General features: G+C 44.2%; 1 protein-coding gene across 1 annotated transcript; it reads right to left on the bottom strand.

Annotated features, from left to right (window-relative positions):
- Nucleotides 1-1752: 1752 nt before the first annotated feature.
- LOC138207925 (neurexophilin-1) lies at nucleotides 1753-17626 on the bottom strand. The gene is made up of 2 exons (XM_069165509.1): nucleotides 17049-17626; nucleotides 1753-2559 (listed from the first exon to the last, which is right to left on the bottom strand). Exons 1-2 carry the CDS (start codon nucleotides 17103-17105, stop codon nucleotides 1786-1788), a joined length of 831 nt encoding a protein of 276 aa, XP_069021610.1. The 5' UTR covers nucleotides 17106-17626; the 3' UTR covers nucleotides 1753-1785.
- Between the last annotated feature and the right edge of the window lie 444 nt (nucleotides 17627-18070).

Genomic DNA, 18070 nt, shown 5'->3' with positions numbered 1-18070 from the left:
AAGCGATGCATTTATGTCTGGCATTATGCTCCCCACCCCCCGCCCCACCCCTCCCCTCACAGGAGGACAAGTCCACCTGGGGGACGTCTCCGTGCAGCCTCAGATCCGGGCTTTTATCACTGTGTCACAGCACATTAGCATCAAACCGGTTATCTCATATCTCTGTTTAATGACTCTTCGCACCTGTCTGGTAAGTGTTCATTGTTAATGAACCAAGAAGTCATTGTGTCCTCATAAACAGGACAAGTGGTAACCTCTCGGCGCACCAAATGTCAGGGCCGCCTAATTCATGGCTCCATCGTGCGCCGATTATTGTTTGTGAGAGCAACATGAGACGGACCAGCCAGCGGTTATTTATCTTAATGAGAGCGGTTAACTCTGGATCGAGGCTTCGTGCTGCCGGCTCCACACTAAAAATACTCAAAAAAAAGCAACAACAATCCCCGCAAACGTTCTCTTATCCTTTCCACCCGCCGACTTGATTTTCGAGGAACACATTCTGCCCTCTCGTTGAAACCTTAATTAGTTCTAAAGGAGATTAAAATTATATGTAATTATTATGATAATATTTTCATTTATTCAAGATAGCGGGGCCGACTTTAGCGAACGCGGTATTTGTCGGGAGAGAGCGATCTCTCTCTCACAGTCAAAGTTATCCAAGGCGTGAAATCAGGAATCCTGACGGCAACAAAATGTAATCTTTTTTTCATACAGAGGGGACAATAGAAGGCACTGCATACTCTCCGTGTGCTTCTCCACTTTAATTAAAAGAGCTCACTGAGTCTCTCCGTCTCTCGCCCCCCCCTACCTTCCTCTCTCTCTCTTAAGTGTGGAGGACCAACTCTATCTCTATGCACAATCTCCTTATTTCCCTCACACTGAACTCGTCTTAAGCCCCGGCCCACAATCGTTATTGAGCAATTTATTTTTCTTTGCAAATGTTGTAATTTTCTCTGCCCTCTTTTATTGAAATGTGAGGCAACAGAACCGAAAGATTCGTTGTGATCGGATTTGGCAAGTAAACACCGCACATCGACAAGGACATGCAGGATGGAAAGATGAGCTTGAGCATGAGGAAGGAACTTCTTTTTTTAAGTTCACGTAAAAAAACCTGCCCTTTGAAAAAGACCTGTGAGTGTAACCTGAACGATCCCATGGTCGGTCACACTTTACATTCATCTGCTCTTCGTGAGAGGAAAAACAAAACTGTTATGCTCCCTGGGGTGCGTTTTTTAACTCAAGATTGTTTTTGCTTGCAAGATGGTTAAATATGAGAAAGCAACTCTCCGCTGAAACATGTCACAGCATTTTAAAATGCACATTTCCATCTGAAATACCGCCTCGCAAAAGAGCAACATCGTAAACGGTGATTAAAAAGGACATTCAGACAACATTCACAAATGACTTAATGGAAGAGAGAAGTAGGTGGCGAGAAGTTGATATTTAAGAAAACTGGATTGAGGTAAGAACGTGTGTGTTGGCGGTATTTGATTTTCCACGACCAGTCCAGTTAATCAATGCTGCAGTTAAGCATTCCCAATGCCTCATTATCTGCATACTGTAGTTTGTGTTTTGCATATATGGTTTTTTTGATCTTACAATAGTCAGGCTACAGAGAAGGTTTTTTGTTTTGTTTTTTCAGGTGTGTCGCTGCCACTGCGGCCTCTCAAGGACGATTAACAGCCCTGGTTTCCTCCTCTTGTGTTCCTTTCACTCCCCCCCCCCTCCCCACTCCCTCTACCCACACCTCGGCACCCCGCTTCCCCTCCCGTTACAAGTCTTCCTCTAGCCTGAGGGCAGGTAGGGCATCTCGTTGTGGTAGTTGTAGTCCGGGCAAACCTTCTGCACCAGGCGGTAGTCCGTGCTGTAGAAGGAAATGTAGATGCAGATGACCTTGAAAGGCTTGGAGCAGATCCAGGACACGTGGCTCTGAATCTGCTCCTGGAAGCAGGTCTTGGACGGGTCGTAGTTGCACAACGAGGTGCGCTTGCTGCGGTCCACTTTCTCATAGTCCACGCGGCAGTTGAAGATCTTGGAGTCCTTGGGGTAGACCACGCTCTGGCGCTCCAGGTCGAACTCCACAGCCTTGACGGGTGGCACCAGGCTGACCGAGATGTTGCCCTGGCCCGTGGAGTTGTGCCGGAAGTAGACGCTGAACGTGCCGTTACCGTGATCCACGATCTTGCCGGTGATCAGCAGGTTAAGCCTCACCGTTTTGATGTTGGAATAGAAGTCTCCCCAGCCAAACATCTTCTTGAACTTGCCGGTCTTAACGATCGGCCGGCGTTTGACCCTGGAGCTGGAGGTGTCGGGTTTGAGCAGGTCGCTGCCCAACATCTCCCAGAACTCTTGTTTGGAAAACTCCTGCTTGGAGAAAGGGACCGGCGAGCGGTACGGCAGCTCCAGGGAGGTGGCGTTAGCAGCTCGGCTTTTACTGTGCAGCATCCAGCGGCTGAGAGGCGAGAGGGGAGCCTGCCCGCTCAGGAGGCCCACCGTCTTGGACGAGTCGTCCGAGGAGCTCTTTGGGCCGGAGGAGTCGTCTTCTTGACCCAGCGCCACCTGAAGAGAGACAGACCGAGGAGAGGGAGGAGGGAGATCGAAGGAGAAAATAGAGAAAGAAAGTAGGCGGTTATTAGCGAGGTAGAAAGAAACGTGGACAGAAACCGAATTAAAAATTTAATCGATACTTAATTTACGGTTCATACCTCCAGTGGTGTTAACTGTGACATTCTATCAATGTTATATATATAAATAAATGCTTGAAATCTTACAGGTATTGCTATTATTACATTTCTTTGTTTACCTCGGCGGCAGGAGAAAATACTCCTTTATGTCTAGTTTTCGCAGAGCTGATGTAATTCCCTAAGCTCACGAGTAATGTGCTCATACGCCTCCCCGTGAGCCACTGCTGAGGCCAGAGGGATCAAAGCACAGATTCAAACGGAAAATCCACACCAAAAACTGAATTCAACACGAAGTGCGTTCCTCCCGTGGTCCGGAGCAGCCAAATCAATATTTGTGAGGGCTGGACAATTTTCTACAAAGGCTGCAAAACAATATAGCGCTGTCATTAAGAAGCGCTTTCTGAAGTTTGTTTCTCTGACAACAGAGGTTGGAGGTTGATTTATGCACTGATAAAGTGTCTGCAAGCATCAAAAGCAGAAGCATTTATGCAGTTAAGCAGTTATGCAACATTTTTACGCTGCCAACTTTCAGCCATCTCACTCTCAAACAATCTCATTTTCACTGGAACCAAATTAGAAGATCATCCAACTGGAAAGAAATTGTTCTTATGTATAAAAAAAAAATAAAAAAAAAATCTTAAAGGAACAAAGTCAAAGTGGAAAGTAGACGGAAGCTGTTTCTTGTTTTAAAGTGAGCTTTTTTTTGCTTCTTAAGCACTGCGGTGCGTGAGTCTGAGTGCAGGGGGAAACTATTATTGCCGCGAAACATTTCGGTCGGAGGATCAAAGTGTTTGAGGAAGGGGGAGGCAGGCAGGCGGGAGGGCCCGAGAATAAAGTGTAATGTCCAATTAAGACTTCCAGTGTTTTAATTAAAGAAAGAATCTGTATCGGCGCACACACACACACACACACACACACACACACACACACACAAAGCTGTCAGATGTTAACATCAACGGAGGGGGGAAGGTGGGTGGAGGGGGAGGGGGGGGGAGATAAGATGCTGCTGCTGTGCTCAGCAGTAGCTTTGTGAAGAGTGTGCGAATGTGAGAGCAAAGTAACGGCTAATTATTCAATGTTAATGATCTATTAACAGGTAGCTGCTGTCTAATGTGCCGTGGAAGTATCCAGAGCTGTTGTGTCCTCTGGAAGTGGCTGCGGAGAATACACACACACACACACACACACACACACACACACACACACACACACACACACACAGACAGACAAACACACACACACAGAGACAAACACACACACACACACACAGACAAACACACACACACACAGACAGACAAACACACACACACAGAGACAAACACACACACACACACACACACACACACAGACAAACACACACACACACACACACACACACACACACACACACACACACACACACACAGACAAACACATGTCGTTTGTGAATTTCGAGTTGTGGTAAACAATGAGTGATGTAAATACAAATGCTCAGGCAAGTTTGTGCGTGTGTGTGTCTGTGTGTGTGTTTGTCTGTCTGTGTGTGTGTGTGTGTGTGTGTGTTTGTCTGTCTGTGTGTGTGTGTGTGTGTGTGTGTGTGTGTGTGTGTGTGTGTGTGTGTGTGTGTGTTTGTCTGTGTGTGTGTGTGTGTGTGTGTGTGTGTGTGTGTGTGTGTGTGTGTGTGTGTGTGTGTGTGTGTGTGTGTGCGTGCGTGCTCTCCACCAGGAGAGATTTTAGGATGATGCATAATGCATGCTTCCCTGTCTGTGCTCTGATCCATCTACTGTCTTGACTGCCAGGGCTTCCTTATACAGGCTTAGTCAGGATTATTAAGTCTGACTCATTTTTATTCCATTTTATGCAGCTTTTTCAAGCTCGTTCAGATTTGTTCACTTTGCACTGCAGTCAGTCAGCGATATTGATTCTGTTTCTCTCTAAAATAACACAGTATTTCCTTTCATAACAACGTGTATTGCATTTTAACTGCCCCGAAAGGATTCCCATTGATGCAGTTGTGGTCTGATCGTTCGGACTCAGATGAGAGGACTCTCCTCCTTTTTCTTAATCTGGCTTTATTCCCACGGCGGTGTCAGAGGCCAGACGCCCTCTGCTCCAGTTACCTGTCTGCTGCTACGCTATGCTGCCGCTCAGATCCTGCGGCCTCCCCGCTGGGGCCGATAACAGCCTCCGACAAGGACTCCTTCCTCTCCAATCAGGTACTTCTCATCGCGTCTCTGAGAATCCCAAACTCATTAATAATGGACCGAAATGTGAAAAGCGCCGAAGACGTATTGATTTGAATCTTTTCAAACGTATCTTTGTGTTTTCAGAGGGAGGAGTTGGGACCAGACAGGATGACAAACACACCATCCCCCATGGTTCCTATTGAAGGACTAGTTTGTGTTTGATTCGTGCTCTTCAATGAGCAGGTTGCTGCTGGGCACAGAGGGTAGCACTCGGCCTGCCTCCCCAGATAGCACTTAAGAGCCCCCATGGTGTCCTACAAAAAGTCCCTTCTGGCTTCTTGAAAAAATATGTCAGTTTTGATTTCTATGAAGCTGCCCCCTTTGGTTTTTAAGATCCCGATCATTTTGCCCGTGAGAATCGGATGGTGCCAGCGCTCATATCTGAGCAGAAACATATTTCATTGTGCTTTGTTGTGGCTTCCACATTAAGCAAGGCAGCCCTCCCTCTCTTCATTAGAAAGCCTGACAGGCTGGGCTGCAGGAGAAGAGATGAAGTGAAGTGTTGTGCTATTGTTGAACAGAAGATTTAAGTGTCTGGCACCACTGGAGGTGTCAGATTCAGTGTACAGAATCATTGTTGGAGACAAATGTTAGAATGAGCTTAATATGGCTCTGAGAAAAAAAAAGAAGCAAAAAGAGACAGAGCGGTAACAGAGCACATCCTGCGCAGTTATCCAAACCATCATGCCGTCATTGACGCTCTGGTTTTTGCAGGTAAATTTTGGGGGGAATTTGCCTCTTATTTGTATGTTCTGGTGAATGATGTATCTCTCACTTATTATACAGCAGCACAACACATTCTTCCTCATTAGATATTATAACAAGCTCCACCTGTCTGCTCTATTCTGGGAAATAAACCTGCATACTCCTACAACTCTCTCACTGCTCTGTATTTAAAGTTTATGAAGTGCACGATCCAGCTGCTGGCACATTTCCAACTTTGACTTGTGCATTGTAAGCAAATTGAAATGTAAAGTTCCAGAGTTCAATGTTCTTTGCACAATGGCAAAAGATGAATGCATTGCCTCACTTTATGTAAATTGTTTTGTTACCAGTCAAGCGCTAATGTCGTCTGCTTTGAGTGTTCATATCCCTCACATGCTTTTCATATCTGAAATACAATTCAAGGAGTCATCCTTTGGTGATGTGCTACAAATAGTAGGTTTTTTTTAAGTGACATGTCGTGTTTTTATGAATTAAAAAAATGTGCAGCAGCAGATTTCTTTCCAACCCAGTATCACGGCAAAGCATGAAATAGACAACCTTGGCCACTACAGCAAAGCGTGAAATGGCCACGCTTAGGGCTACCTAGGCGTGAAAGTTACACGTTTTGTAAGCGTGAAACTTACACACATGTAAATAAAGACCAAGGTACAACAGAGGTATTGAGACCATGTAAAAACAACACTTTAATCAATGAAGATATGCACCTTAAACCAGCCACATGGTGTCATGTTCTTTTGTAAGGCCAGAGCAACTTTTTCTCCGAGTAAGTTTGCTTTGTTTCATGAAGCTTGGCAAGATGTATCCCGGCTTTAAGTACTGTAGGCAAAGTGTGGGCGATGGGCAATCAGGTCTTAGTGAGGGGGCGGCGGTTCGGGGTGATTTTGTCATTTGTCATGTGTGCTAAGTGAGTCAGTGAAATGGCTGGAGAGGATGGGAGGTGGCTGCCGGCTCTGTCGCTGTGGTAATTGTGAGTCATTCAGCCTCAGTGAGCACAGGCCCCAGGCCTCTCTCTCCCAGCAGGAAGCATGAGGGGGGGTGGAGGGGGGTGATCCTCACAAGCCTGCCTGCACCGCAGGCAATAATCAGCCTGTTACAGTGACAGGTACACCACTTTAACCCTTCTCCCCTGGTGACAGAAGCACACGGTTGCCATAATATACCGCAGAGATCAGGAGTGACTTCACTCAAATCTGTGCCGTAACTCTGGTGGAAGCAGGAGACCAGGAGACAGACCAGGAGACAGACCAGGTGAAGACCAGGTGAAGACGTCGGATATTGATCCAAAACTACACTTATGTAAATGAAGTCGACACATTGAGACGTGACTTGTTGGAAGTGTTGCAGATGTCCAACCAAGAGTTGGAGATAAAACAATAAGTTGATGAACAGCTACTTTGATGATTAATTGTTTCAGTATTTTTTTTCCTCTTCTGAATCTCAGCCTTTCCAATATGAGAATTTGGTGTTTTGTTCTCATAACAAATTTAATATCTTTGGGGTTTGGACTATTGCTCAGACAAAAAAAGGCAATATGAAAATGTCTCCTCAGGCTTGAGGCGATAGCGAGAGCCTTATTTTATTGTAGAAATGAGCAATCAGTGATGCATGCATGTGTAGTTTTGTAGAAATGTCTGCAGGAACCTGAAAAGAACAGCAGTTATACTACAATGGGAGAAAAAAGAGCTCACAGGTGTGGCTCATGAAGTATATAACCAAGTCCTGCAACACAAAGATAAAGGGACACCCAGTGGAGCGGTGGGTCATTACAGGAGACAGTGTTCGTTTTTAAAGGCTTCTCTTCCAAAAAGCAACATTATGAGAACAGTGACAGTGAACCAGAACAAGAACGTTAGGAGCAGAAAACGTTAGTTTCGTTTGATCTCCCATTTTTATCGCAGCCTAGGAGCCGAACCATGACACAACCGACTACTAAATGACAAACAAATTTAGCGACTAGCTGGTGAACGGTGGAGAACTTAACAGCTCAAGAGTCTCAGAGCCACAGGAGATCCTGGAGAGATGATCGAAACCAGAGGTGAATGTTTGACTTCATCGGTTGTTCAGGTTGCGGCCAAATCGGATTTCCTTTCGCAAATCAGATCTTTATGACAGACAGTCAGCAGTGTTATAGACAGGTTGGATTTGGTGCTTCCAGGCTGATCCAGACACCACCAACCTACCGGCATGGGTTACTGTGGTACGAAGTACAAGCAGCAAAAAGTTTTTGTTTTTTTTGCTGTTCAGAGTTAAAAAAAAAAAAGACAAAAAAGACAAAAACCTGATTAGAGTGGCAGTCTGAACGTAGCCTAACACAGCTCCAACTGAATGCTAATGTTCTCCCCATCTGTTGCCTTTTAAATAGCCAATTGTTCACCATGTTAACATAAAAGAGGATAACATGGCCGTGTTGTGTTCACAGCTTCTTTTTTTCTTGCCCCCAAATGCTAAAATTCAGTTACGCAAGTATAACAGAGTCAAAAAAGAAGCTTTCATTGCAGCCTTCTGGGCAACACTTGAGCTAAATCTTTTGAAATGTAGATTACATGTAACTAATTGTTTTGTCTATTTCCCCGGTGTGGATGCATGATCTGGAGCAAAATGCTGTGACTGATCGATTGATCGATTGATTGATTGATTGATTGATTGATTGATTGATTGATTGATTGATTGATACAGTGAATCGGCCTATTGCGCCACCCGACAGGGCTCAAAGCATGCGCTTGTCCTGGGGAGCTGACAAGTTCAATAAGCACTCTGGCTGTTGAGTTGAAATCTTCATCTCTAATATGACATCAATTTTTAATTAAAGACCCAGGCAGCTCAGATTTCTTAAGTGTCTGTCAATGCTTCGTTCCTTTTTTTTTCCCTCCACGGTCTCCATCTCCAGATGTAATATTCTCACTGTGGGAGATTTCTCTGTTACATGATTAAAGTCTGAAAACGGCTGTGCCCTTATAACTAATTATTCCTCTGGCTTGTGTAGATCCAAGAAGAGATGAGGGAGAGAAAGGTAATTTCACAAGAAACAAGCCATTTGACTCTTAATGAATAATTTACTCCGCCTTCTCGGGAGGTCACTGGTGCTGAGAGCTGCAGTAGAGGTGAACAAACACGACTACACTCAATCTTTTTTATTTCAAACTCTTTCTGTCTTTCTGCATCCTCCACCCCCTTTTTTTTCTTCTTCCCACAGCTGAGTTTGTGCAGGTTCTGTTGTGAGGTCCCGGTGGGACTCCAGCTCATTTTGTATGCTCGCAGTGAAGCCGAGCTCTGAATTGGCTATCAAGTTTTTACATTATAAGATATCGACAAGTTGGCAGTGCGAGGAGGATGGAGAGTGGCGTCAGGGAACGCCCCCCCCCTCCTCCCCCAGGGAGCGAGGAGCAAAGCAACGGCTGATGGGACGCGGCTGATTAAAGCGCGCTGCTACAGTATTCACACCTGTGTGGTAAAAGCTGGAAGGACTCTACAATCGTCTCACAGAGCTTCAGGTATAAAAGCACCAGTCTTTTTGTTACACCAACACAAGCGGCTGAATAGCTGCCAGTTGAATCCCCTACAACAACACAAAAAGGGCCATTGAAAAAGGCTTTTTTTCATTGATACCTAAAGACCTTTAATATGCTCTTGAGCAAGGCAGTTAAATTGCTTCAGTGGAGAGGTGGTGAGTGAGTGGCCAGATCAGCTGTGAATGTGTGGAGCTGTGTGAATGAGCTCCGTTCACACTTAAAGGTAAAGGGAAGTGATATTTAGAGGTGGCCTTTGTTGCACTGCCGATTGCTTTTTAAGACCCGTCTCGCCTTGAAGGTTGCATGCATTGAAAACTGCAAACCTTTATTTACTTATAGGACAAACAGCCTTGGTCAAGTGCCAACTGCCTCAGCATTCTTCTCGCTGAAGTGCGACTTTTTTTTTGTGTTAACCAATAAAACCGAATGTAAGCAGGGGAAGTGAAATCTGATCACAAGTGCTTGCTTGTGAGACATTTGACACTCATTCTGACAGCAGGTGTGAACTGCCATCTGTCTGGAAGCGTCACCATAGGAACTGAAGCATCGTTTGAACTTTTAAAACATTTGTCAGACTTATAATGACTGTTCAACCTTTTTTCTACAAAAAAGCTAAACAGCAACACTGGTTCATTTCAAGCGGCAACCAGCAGTGACATCGCCTGTTGGTTTGTGAACGTTATGAATCCTCCAGTTCAGATTCTGTCCGTCACCATCTTGTTAGTTCGGAGCGGTTTGGAGCAGGAAGTGACCATATTTGGACGAGCTGGGGGAGGAGCCAGCGGTGGATCTGACCGATCTGATCGGAAACCTGACGATACTACGTCCCGCCCACCGATAGCTGTAACCTGACTGCACCACAGGCCTGTCAATCAAACAGACACGCCCCCAAAAACAGGTCTTCTTGAATCTTCTTTTCTAATGAATGAGGGATTATTTTCAGATGGACCTCCAGAAAACTAATAAGAAGGAGTGACTTTAGCTAACAACACCGAGATAACTGATGGACACATTTTATTCACTTTGGATTTGATGAGAGAAGTTGAATGGGAGTCTATGGAGCCGGAGGCTTTTTGGAGCCGACCTCTAGTGGCACTCGCTGGTATTGCAGCTTCATGTATTTACCCATCTGCCTCATTTTTTCAAGCTACTTCTACTTTTATATACAGTCTATGGTTTAATTTCATGTTGTTTTTTTTAACCATAAATCTTTAACCTAATGGAGTAACTACAGTTGCCTAAACAGACATGAGCTGCAGCAGTTATTATGCAAGGTGTCAAATGGGTCATTTGTCACTAATGACACTGACATAAAAAAATCTATTTTGCGCTTTAGGTTAGCGAACCTTTGCCAAATTGAAAACTCCACAGGTCTTAACAGGGTCATTGTGAAGTGAAGCCCTGGATGACTGCTCAAATTGGTGCTTTGTGGAGCAGCAAAGGTTAAAATAATTGCTGACCTATATTCTACAAAAATACATTTCTCAGTTCAATTCAGAAATCAATGTGCTCTGCAAATTTTTTCCTATTATTTATTTATTGTATTTTTCGGACAAATTCCCTCATCCCCGTGGTCTTTAATTGGAAGCCCCCGGTAAAGACCCTCAGCAGGCCCTCCTCTGGACATGTGCACCGGTCTGACCCTGAAAATCACTGTACCGTCACCGGCCCGGCGCTGGTGAACCGCGCACGAGATGTTCCCACTCATGCAGAACACACTGTTTACAGCTTGTGAGAGGATTGAGAATATAAAATGGTCTGGCCCTGGTGTGGTATCCAGCAGCTCCGGTCACACCACAATGAGGTCAGCTCGAACCTTCAGAGCCCGCTGAGTCCGTTTTACTTCGGTGTTAAACCACACTGACAGCCGAGTGTTCCCTCTTCAAATAAACCCACATCCCCTGCTCCCACATTGCCTCTTTTTTCTGATATTGCCGAAATGCGCACAGATCTTGAAACGCTGAAAACTTCATTCTATTGACGTCTTCCATAACAGTTTTCACAATACATTTAAAACAACTTCTACTATTGTCGGTTGGAGCAGAAGCGCTGTAAAATTAAAATGTCTGTTATGGATTTTCCCATCCTTAGTTATTCCTCTGTGTGAAAGTCAAGTCTTTATCTGGCTCCCCGGGGAGTTACACCCACTCGTTCTACCCGAGGCTACGAGTCATTTTTCTTTAAGCTGTGCAGTGTAATCCACCCTTCACGGTCCAATCCAGCCGACAAACCTGCAGGTATTCTTCCAGGGTTGTGCTCCCGTCTTCCCCCTGCAGTCTCCCAGAGAGCGATGCCACAATACATCGTGCTGGTTTTTGAGCAAGAAGACGTAGTCTGTCTCAGGACAGCTCGGCCTGTCAGCTTTCTATCTGTCTCTGCAGTGGGGCTGCTGGGGAGGGAGGGGCACCTCTGGGGTTATTTCATGCTGTGGTTGTGCATAACACTAAGTGTTTTACCCCACAGCCCTGTTCATCCACTGCCCTCCTCATGTTTATATGTTGTTTCTGCCACTGATTTCTGAGATGTTGGCTTATTTGTTTAAAGGGAACAATAACAGAAAATAATATCAGAGCCAAACTGGTGCCAGCACAGAGGAAAGATTCATATAGTTAAACTACATGAGCTGAAAGAGTCAAAAAGAGGCCAATTATGTGGCTTCCTTTTAGACAAAAATCATACGATGATCTGTGCAATCCAAATACTTTTATAACTGCCTTCTCAACAAAAGCGCACCAGCAGCACGAAACGATGAACTGCTTTACACGTTTTATTCAAAATGCTCTGGAAAGAAATGACATAATTAGTGGTGATTGAATTGCAGATCCAGAACATTTGAGCTTAAGTCCTCTGTTACATAAAGTAAGGTGCCAGTCCCTCTCTCTCCCCTGGCCTTTGGTTTTGTCTTGTTTTGTTTGTACTTTTTATTTTTTTTATTTTATTTTATATGTACTGTATTAATCCCTGAGGGGAAATTTTTTCGCTACAGCAGTATCTCGGGGGGGAGCTGCTGCAACAGGCTGCCACTAGCGCGGCGCCAACTAACCTGAGAACTTGGGTTAATTTCCCTTTTAGTTCTGCAAATTGATTTCAAATTAGAGGAAATATCTTCTGTAACTGACCAAGTTTTTACAATTCTGTAAGATGTGTGCTCACCCGAAGATCTACTGAATATTAAGGTCATTCAGCATGCATCTTTTGTTGTTGTTTTGAAGGTAAAATCCTGTCAATATGTGGTTTCCAGTTCAATTTCTCATCTACTCATTAATACTCCAAAGAGTTATGTTTGAAGTGGTTCACTCCAAAAGCTCATTGTCAATCAAATCAATTAGACTCATGGTTACATAAATAAGTCCTCTCATTCAACTCCTCTGATTTAAGTCATTTATTCAAGTGTCATGTTTGATGTTTTGGCTGGTGGGAGACCACACGTTTAATTTCTCTCTCCCTAAACTGATGGCTGATACAGGAAGTGCATGTTGTGCTACTGATGATGAGAAACGAAGGTGTTGTCCCTCTCAAATCACCCCCTGATGATCTTTTACATGTGACAAGTACAGGACAGATGTCATCAGCACCATAAATTGTTGAGACCCTCCTTCATGCTTAAAACATGCCTGTCGTGACTGAGTTGTGTGTTTCTGGTGTCTGCGTGGTGAAGAAGGAACGTTTATGAGCGCCGACATGCAGATTGCAACAATGATGGCAAAGAGGATGAGCGTGAGAAAGCCTATAAAAAAAAAAATACTAATAATTAGTATTCAGTCTGCTGCTGCTGTCTCACATTTGTGACTGCGTGCAGTTTTTGCAGTATCAAACTGCTTCTTTTTTTTTTTTCTTTCTCTGTTTGTTTTCTCAGGATTAAGGTGGTATTTCTGCTCTGCCGCGGATGTATCTGGGTGGACAAGGTCTGCGACCCAGCGAGGAGGACAGGTATCTGAGAAACATGAATCTAAGAGTTTGTGGCAGGTCAAAACGGAGAGAGGAGTCCGATGCGGTTAGAATTAGCGTCAGACAGCCTGTGCTTTTTAACCTTCCACACACATCTTCAGGTCTGCGCGGTGTGTGTTTGTGCTTCGTTGCACCGCGCTGTCTTGTGGTGTTCCGGGCAAACCACAGGCAGCTGGGATTTAATGCCTTTTGTTGTCTCTGTTATTTCGCTGTTGTGGTATGATTCAAGTGTGCACTCCGCGGTGCACAATCCCTTCTTTGTTATGAAAGGGGATTTTGGATCTGTGAGGCTTTAAATGTAAGAGCATAATTTGTTTTTAATTGATGTACCGCGCTAAATAAGTGCTTCCTTTGCTGTTGGCAAAGTCAAATGGAGGTTGATGCGAAAAGTTTAGAAAAGAGGAGAACGCAGCAGCACTAGACCCTTAATTTCTCAGTGGGATTTTCTACCAGACACGAGTGTGGCACCTTGGAATATGTATGAAATGAAACTTTAGCAAAATTCAATCTGCAGAAAAAGTGACATTCTGTGCTTGGCTACAGAGGTGAAATTCAGTTATCAAGCATGATGGCCAGTGTCTGTGTCTGTACAGAAAGCAATCAGACTGAGCATAAAGCAGCTCTGTCTCTCACGGCCACGAAAGGCTACCTGAGGCTATCCCTTCCAGAAAAATCCAGCCAGAAAGAGCATCTGTTGGGAGCACGTATGGAGAGCCGAGCTACTGCGTCCACAGCGCTCTTGACCACGCGAAGGTTACGCTACAGAATTACTTTGCAAAATAAGCTCTTTTGTGGGGACTGCACTTATATTAAAATAGAGCTGGGTGTGCCTCCTCGGTAGTCAAATTATACTTATTTCAAAATATTAAAAAAAACGCAAACATAACAGTGTAACCTGGCATGTTGAATAAGAGTATTTTGAAGGAAAGTGAAGTGTTCTTGAAGTAATTGCAGAGGGAGAAAGTCTGCAGTTCACTGGAGCAGTTGCGTTCAATGCTCTGTTCAAGGGCACTTCATCCTTCTATTGGTAGTTACTCAGAATGTTGAAAGAGAAGAGCACATCTCGTTGACACGGTCCCTTCCCAAAATATTCTGGGGATTCAGATTTCAGATTGTCAGGCCTGTGCTGTGCACAGTTCAGGCGCACCGCTGCAGCTGTAATTATAGGTGGATTAGCGCGTTGTCTCGCATGTTTTTCTGAAAAAAAAGGGAGAATCTGTGATGACTGTCAATGAGGCGAAATAAAGCTCGGAGGCAGATGCTTAATTTATTCCTGTTTTTAGCACTTTATCGACACTTCCTTTCACTTCCTCTCTTTTCCTTTGTCTCTTACACCTTTCTGAACCGGTGTCATTTCCTGAATCGTTTTACCGATGAAGTACACCCTTCTTAACAACAGCAACTTTCACATCATGGCTGAAGCAAGCAGTCAGTTGATCTATACATCAACTGACAGAAAATAATCAGCAAGAGTTCTGAACATTTATTTTGTAGTCGAAAATGCAAAAATATCGGATGATTATAGTTTCTTAATGTGACACTTTAAGTATCTCTGGACTCTGGCCTATTTTATGATGTCTTATGTACCAAACAATCGATCTGTAATGATCAGTATAGAAAACAGTTGTTAGCTCCAACCCTGTTTTGGCTCTACTTGCTAACTGCTAATCCCAAGGACAGCAAAAAAAAGGCAGCTAAATATCCAACTATCATCCTAAATATCCCGCAGATTATTCTCTTGATATATGAACACTTAGCTCAGTGAAACAAATCCAGTGAGCTTGCTGAGCTTCCCCAGATGAAAAATAACTCCAACTGCTGCCAAAAATAAACACAATTTCTCAAGCAGTCAATTATACAACTGAGATGGTTTATATTATTCATAAGCCTCCATTCAAATACAGAGAATAATTAACATTTGAAACACATCATTCATCACATAAATAACAACTCGGAGTGGCACCTCGTGTTAATAGTCCTCTATATGAGTAGCCATTTGCAAAAAAAAAGGTCCCCTGAGACTCAATCCTCTCGGAGAATTGCAGAGCTATTACAACAGAAAATCATCCGAATCGAATTTTTAATGTGTCGTAGGCTTATACGATTATTAATCACTGCTCTGTTGCATAATGAAAAAAGTTACTTAATTTATTAATTGCTCCATAATTTATCAATGTCACAGAGCTAATGAATTACCCAAGATCTCCTGCTGAGGGATGTCATGTACGTTTTTCATAGATACATGGTGTGGTGAGGGAGAGAGAGAGAGAGGAGGAAAAAAGCCCCAATTAATTTCATTATCATTAGCCACAGACCTTGTGGGTTACAATAGGCTGCGGCCCTGCAGCTCCCAAAATGCTCCCAGAACCAAGACAACAAGTGAGTGCTCTAAGCCTATTATCCCCACTCTTGTATCTAGTTATACAACGGCTGAAAAGGCGCTCAACCCCCATATTTTAAGACAGCGTGTGGTCTCTCCTCTCTCGCAGAGAACTGAAGGATGTGTTGAAAAGAGCTCAGCCGAGCACATCTGTGTGCATTTAGTCGTTTACAACTGCTGTCTGCTTCACCTCCAACCGCCAAAAGGGCTTTTACTTTACTCTGAGCATCAGAATAATGCCTTAATATCAAAACCACAAGGTCGTCATTGAAGGGATGCCGTCAACGGGTACATCGAAAGAGCCACTCAACCTCACTTGAATATTTCGCTCGCTTGTGGTTTTTTTTGGATCTTGCTCATAGGCCCTGCGATGATGGAGCTGCACTCAGCCCAGGGCTTTCTGAACAGAAGGATGTTTTCAAGTTTCCTCATGTGAATCGAGAGCTGCCTTCTCATTAAAGGCTGCTTTTTAATAAATCTGCTCGCATACATGAAAGAGGAGTGGGTGATCCCAGTTTGATTGTAAGGTTATGTAACGCTTGGAGCATTTATTAAGACTACAGAGACACTTCAGTGTTGGGTGTTATAGGTCAGTGCGGGTATAGCACTCAAGTTTTTTTTCTAGTTCTTTGTTTAGATGAACAGCAAATGTTTTCTGAGGAGAGATTTTGCTTGTTTCAGAGTTGCCTCCTCACCACATTATAAATTCTGTTGAGAACTGTGTCTGACAGTAAGGTCAGACTCCTCACAGTATAGATTTTACAACAAAGATCTATTTGTCTCATTGTTTTGTGGACCTTTGATGTGTGAAGGTCCTCCAGTTTCTGTTTAACAGTTTTATGGACTTAAGTTAGCAGTGGGCCTGCAGGGTACTGCTGCTCCTGCAAATGAAAGATATGATCAAAACAAATGATCAAATATATTGTGTGTCTAAGTTGTTTCTTTTAAGCCTGAACTTCCTGTTTGTGTTTTGGAACACAAACTGGCAAAATCTTATTAATGTCAGTGTAATTATTTGGGAGATAAGCATCCCTTTCTCGTGCTGTTACATATTTAAGTAATCCGACACTGTGGAGTGAATGACAGGTTGAAAGAGTGTCTGCGCAGAGTTGAACAGACTGTCGATGAACACCGCGGCACGGTGCGCTCTCCGCACGCCGCCAGCAGGAGCACTCCCCCGGGGAATAAGTGATAGGACACCCGCTGTAGCGGGGTCAAAGTCAATGTTATTTTCTCACTAATTTCAAGTGAGGCCAAAAATAGCACAGACATCAGCAAAAAGGCGTTTACAGCACAGAAGAAAAAGACATATCTCTGCAAAGAAGTACAGATGAACTGCACATCTGGTAATTGATTGTTTTGATCAGCACCATCTCAGCTGTCTGTTACCATCCACACACGTCTATGCACACAAATGTAAATCTACTTATATCTGCGGGTTTGGAAGTTTTGGAGCAGAGACGCCTCACGGTGCCTCCTGACGCTGGTACGAGGTGCTACATGGGTAATATGAGGTAATTCAGAGTAAGACGGTATAAAATAGCCCAGTGTGACTTTTTCCACACGCTGTTCTTACCAAACAAGCGGTTCCGTTGAGAAGGAGCAGGATGAAGCCGCGGTTGGGACGCATCATTCCGGCGCGTAAAGCCCACAGCTCGCCCTCCCCGGTGGAAAAAGATATAAAAAAAAAAAAAAAAAAAATGTATAATGACAATTTTTTTTTTTTGAACTCCCGAAAGACGGGCTTTTTTCCCTCCTTCAGGAAGATGTTCTTCCTACAGCACCGGATCCCTCTCGGTTGACGCAAGGTCCCATGTCCTAAAACAAACTGCTTCCACAAGCCTTAAAAAAAACCCTGCTAGAAACCACTTGGAGTGCCTCTTTTCTGTCTTTCTCCTTCTTTATTTTCACCAATCCCGTGTCTGAGTCCAATTAGTTGTGGTGTGAGAAATCCATGAATATCTGCGTTAGGCTGTCATCATCCATGCAAAAAAAAAAAAGAAGAGATCCCAGGCTGACTGGGAGGTGGGTAGATCATATCTGGTCATTGGTGCCAGTGTGGAGATCCTGGAGGGATGAAGCTGCAGCCTCCTGCAGGAACCTGAGCGATGCTGAGACTGGCAAGAGAGAGCAGACGCTTTAACAGTTTCTTCTCTGCCTCTGTCTCTCTCTCTCTCTCTCTCTCTCTCTCTCTCTCCCTCCCTCCCTCTCTCTCCCTCTCTCTCTGTAAGTGTGTGTGTGCCTGTACTCCTCTTTCTCGAATCTCTTTTCCCTCTCCCCCTTTTCCCTCTCTCTCCCTCTCTCTCTCACTCCCCTCCCTTATCTCAATATCTCTCCACCTATCCAGCATCTCCCTCTTCCAGCTATCCCAATTCGTCCGGCATTCAATCAAATAAGAAAACAATAGAAAATAAAACAACCAGCAGCTACACAACAGTAAACATCTGTTCCACTTGTTTCCACCCTCTCTCTTCCATTCCCTTCCCAATATTTCTGACATCAACCCGCCTCACTTATCCACTGACATCTCTCCCTGTCATTAAACACACTGCGGGTGGGTGGATGGAAATCATTGATTGGAAAAAGACTGGGTATGTT

Source organism: Embiotoca jacksoni, unplaced genomic scaffold (assembly GCF_022577435.1).
Source record: "Embiotoca jacksoni isolate LCO1_2020_lvr unplaced genomic scaffold, fEmbJac1.0.p SCAF_34, whole genome shotgun sequence".
Taxonomy (NCBI): Eukaryota; Metazoa; Chordata; class Actinopteri; family Embiotocidae; genus Embiotoca; species Embiotoca jacksoni.
Note: the sequence above shows the minus strand (reverse complement) of the source record. Positions and strands in the feature narration are given on the sequence as shown.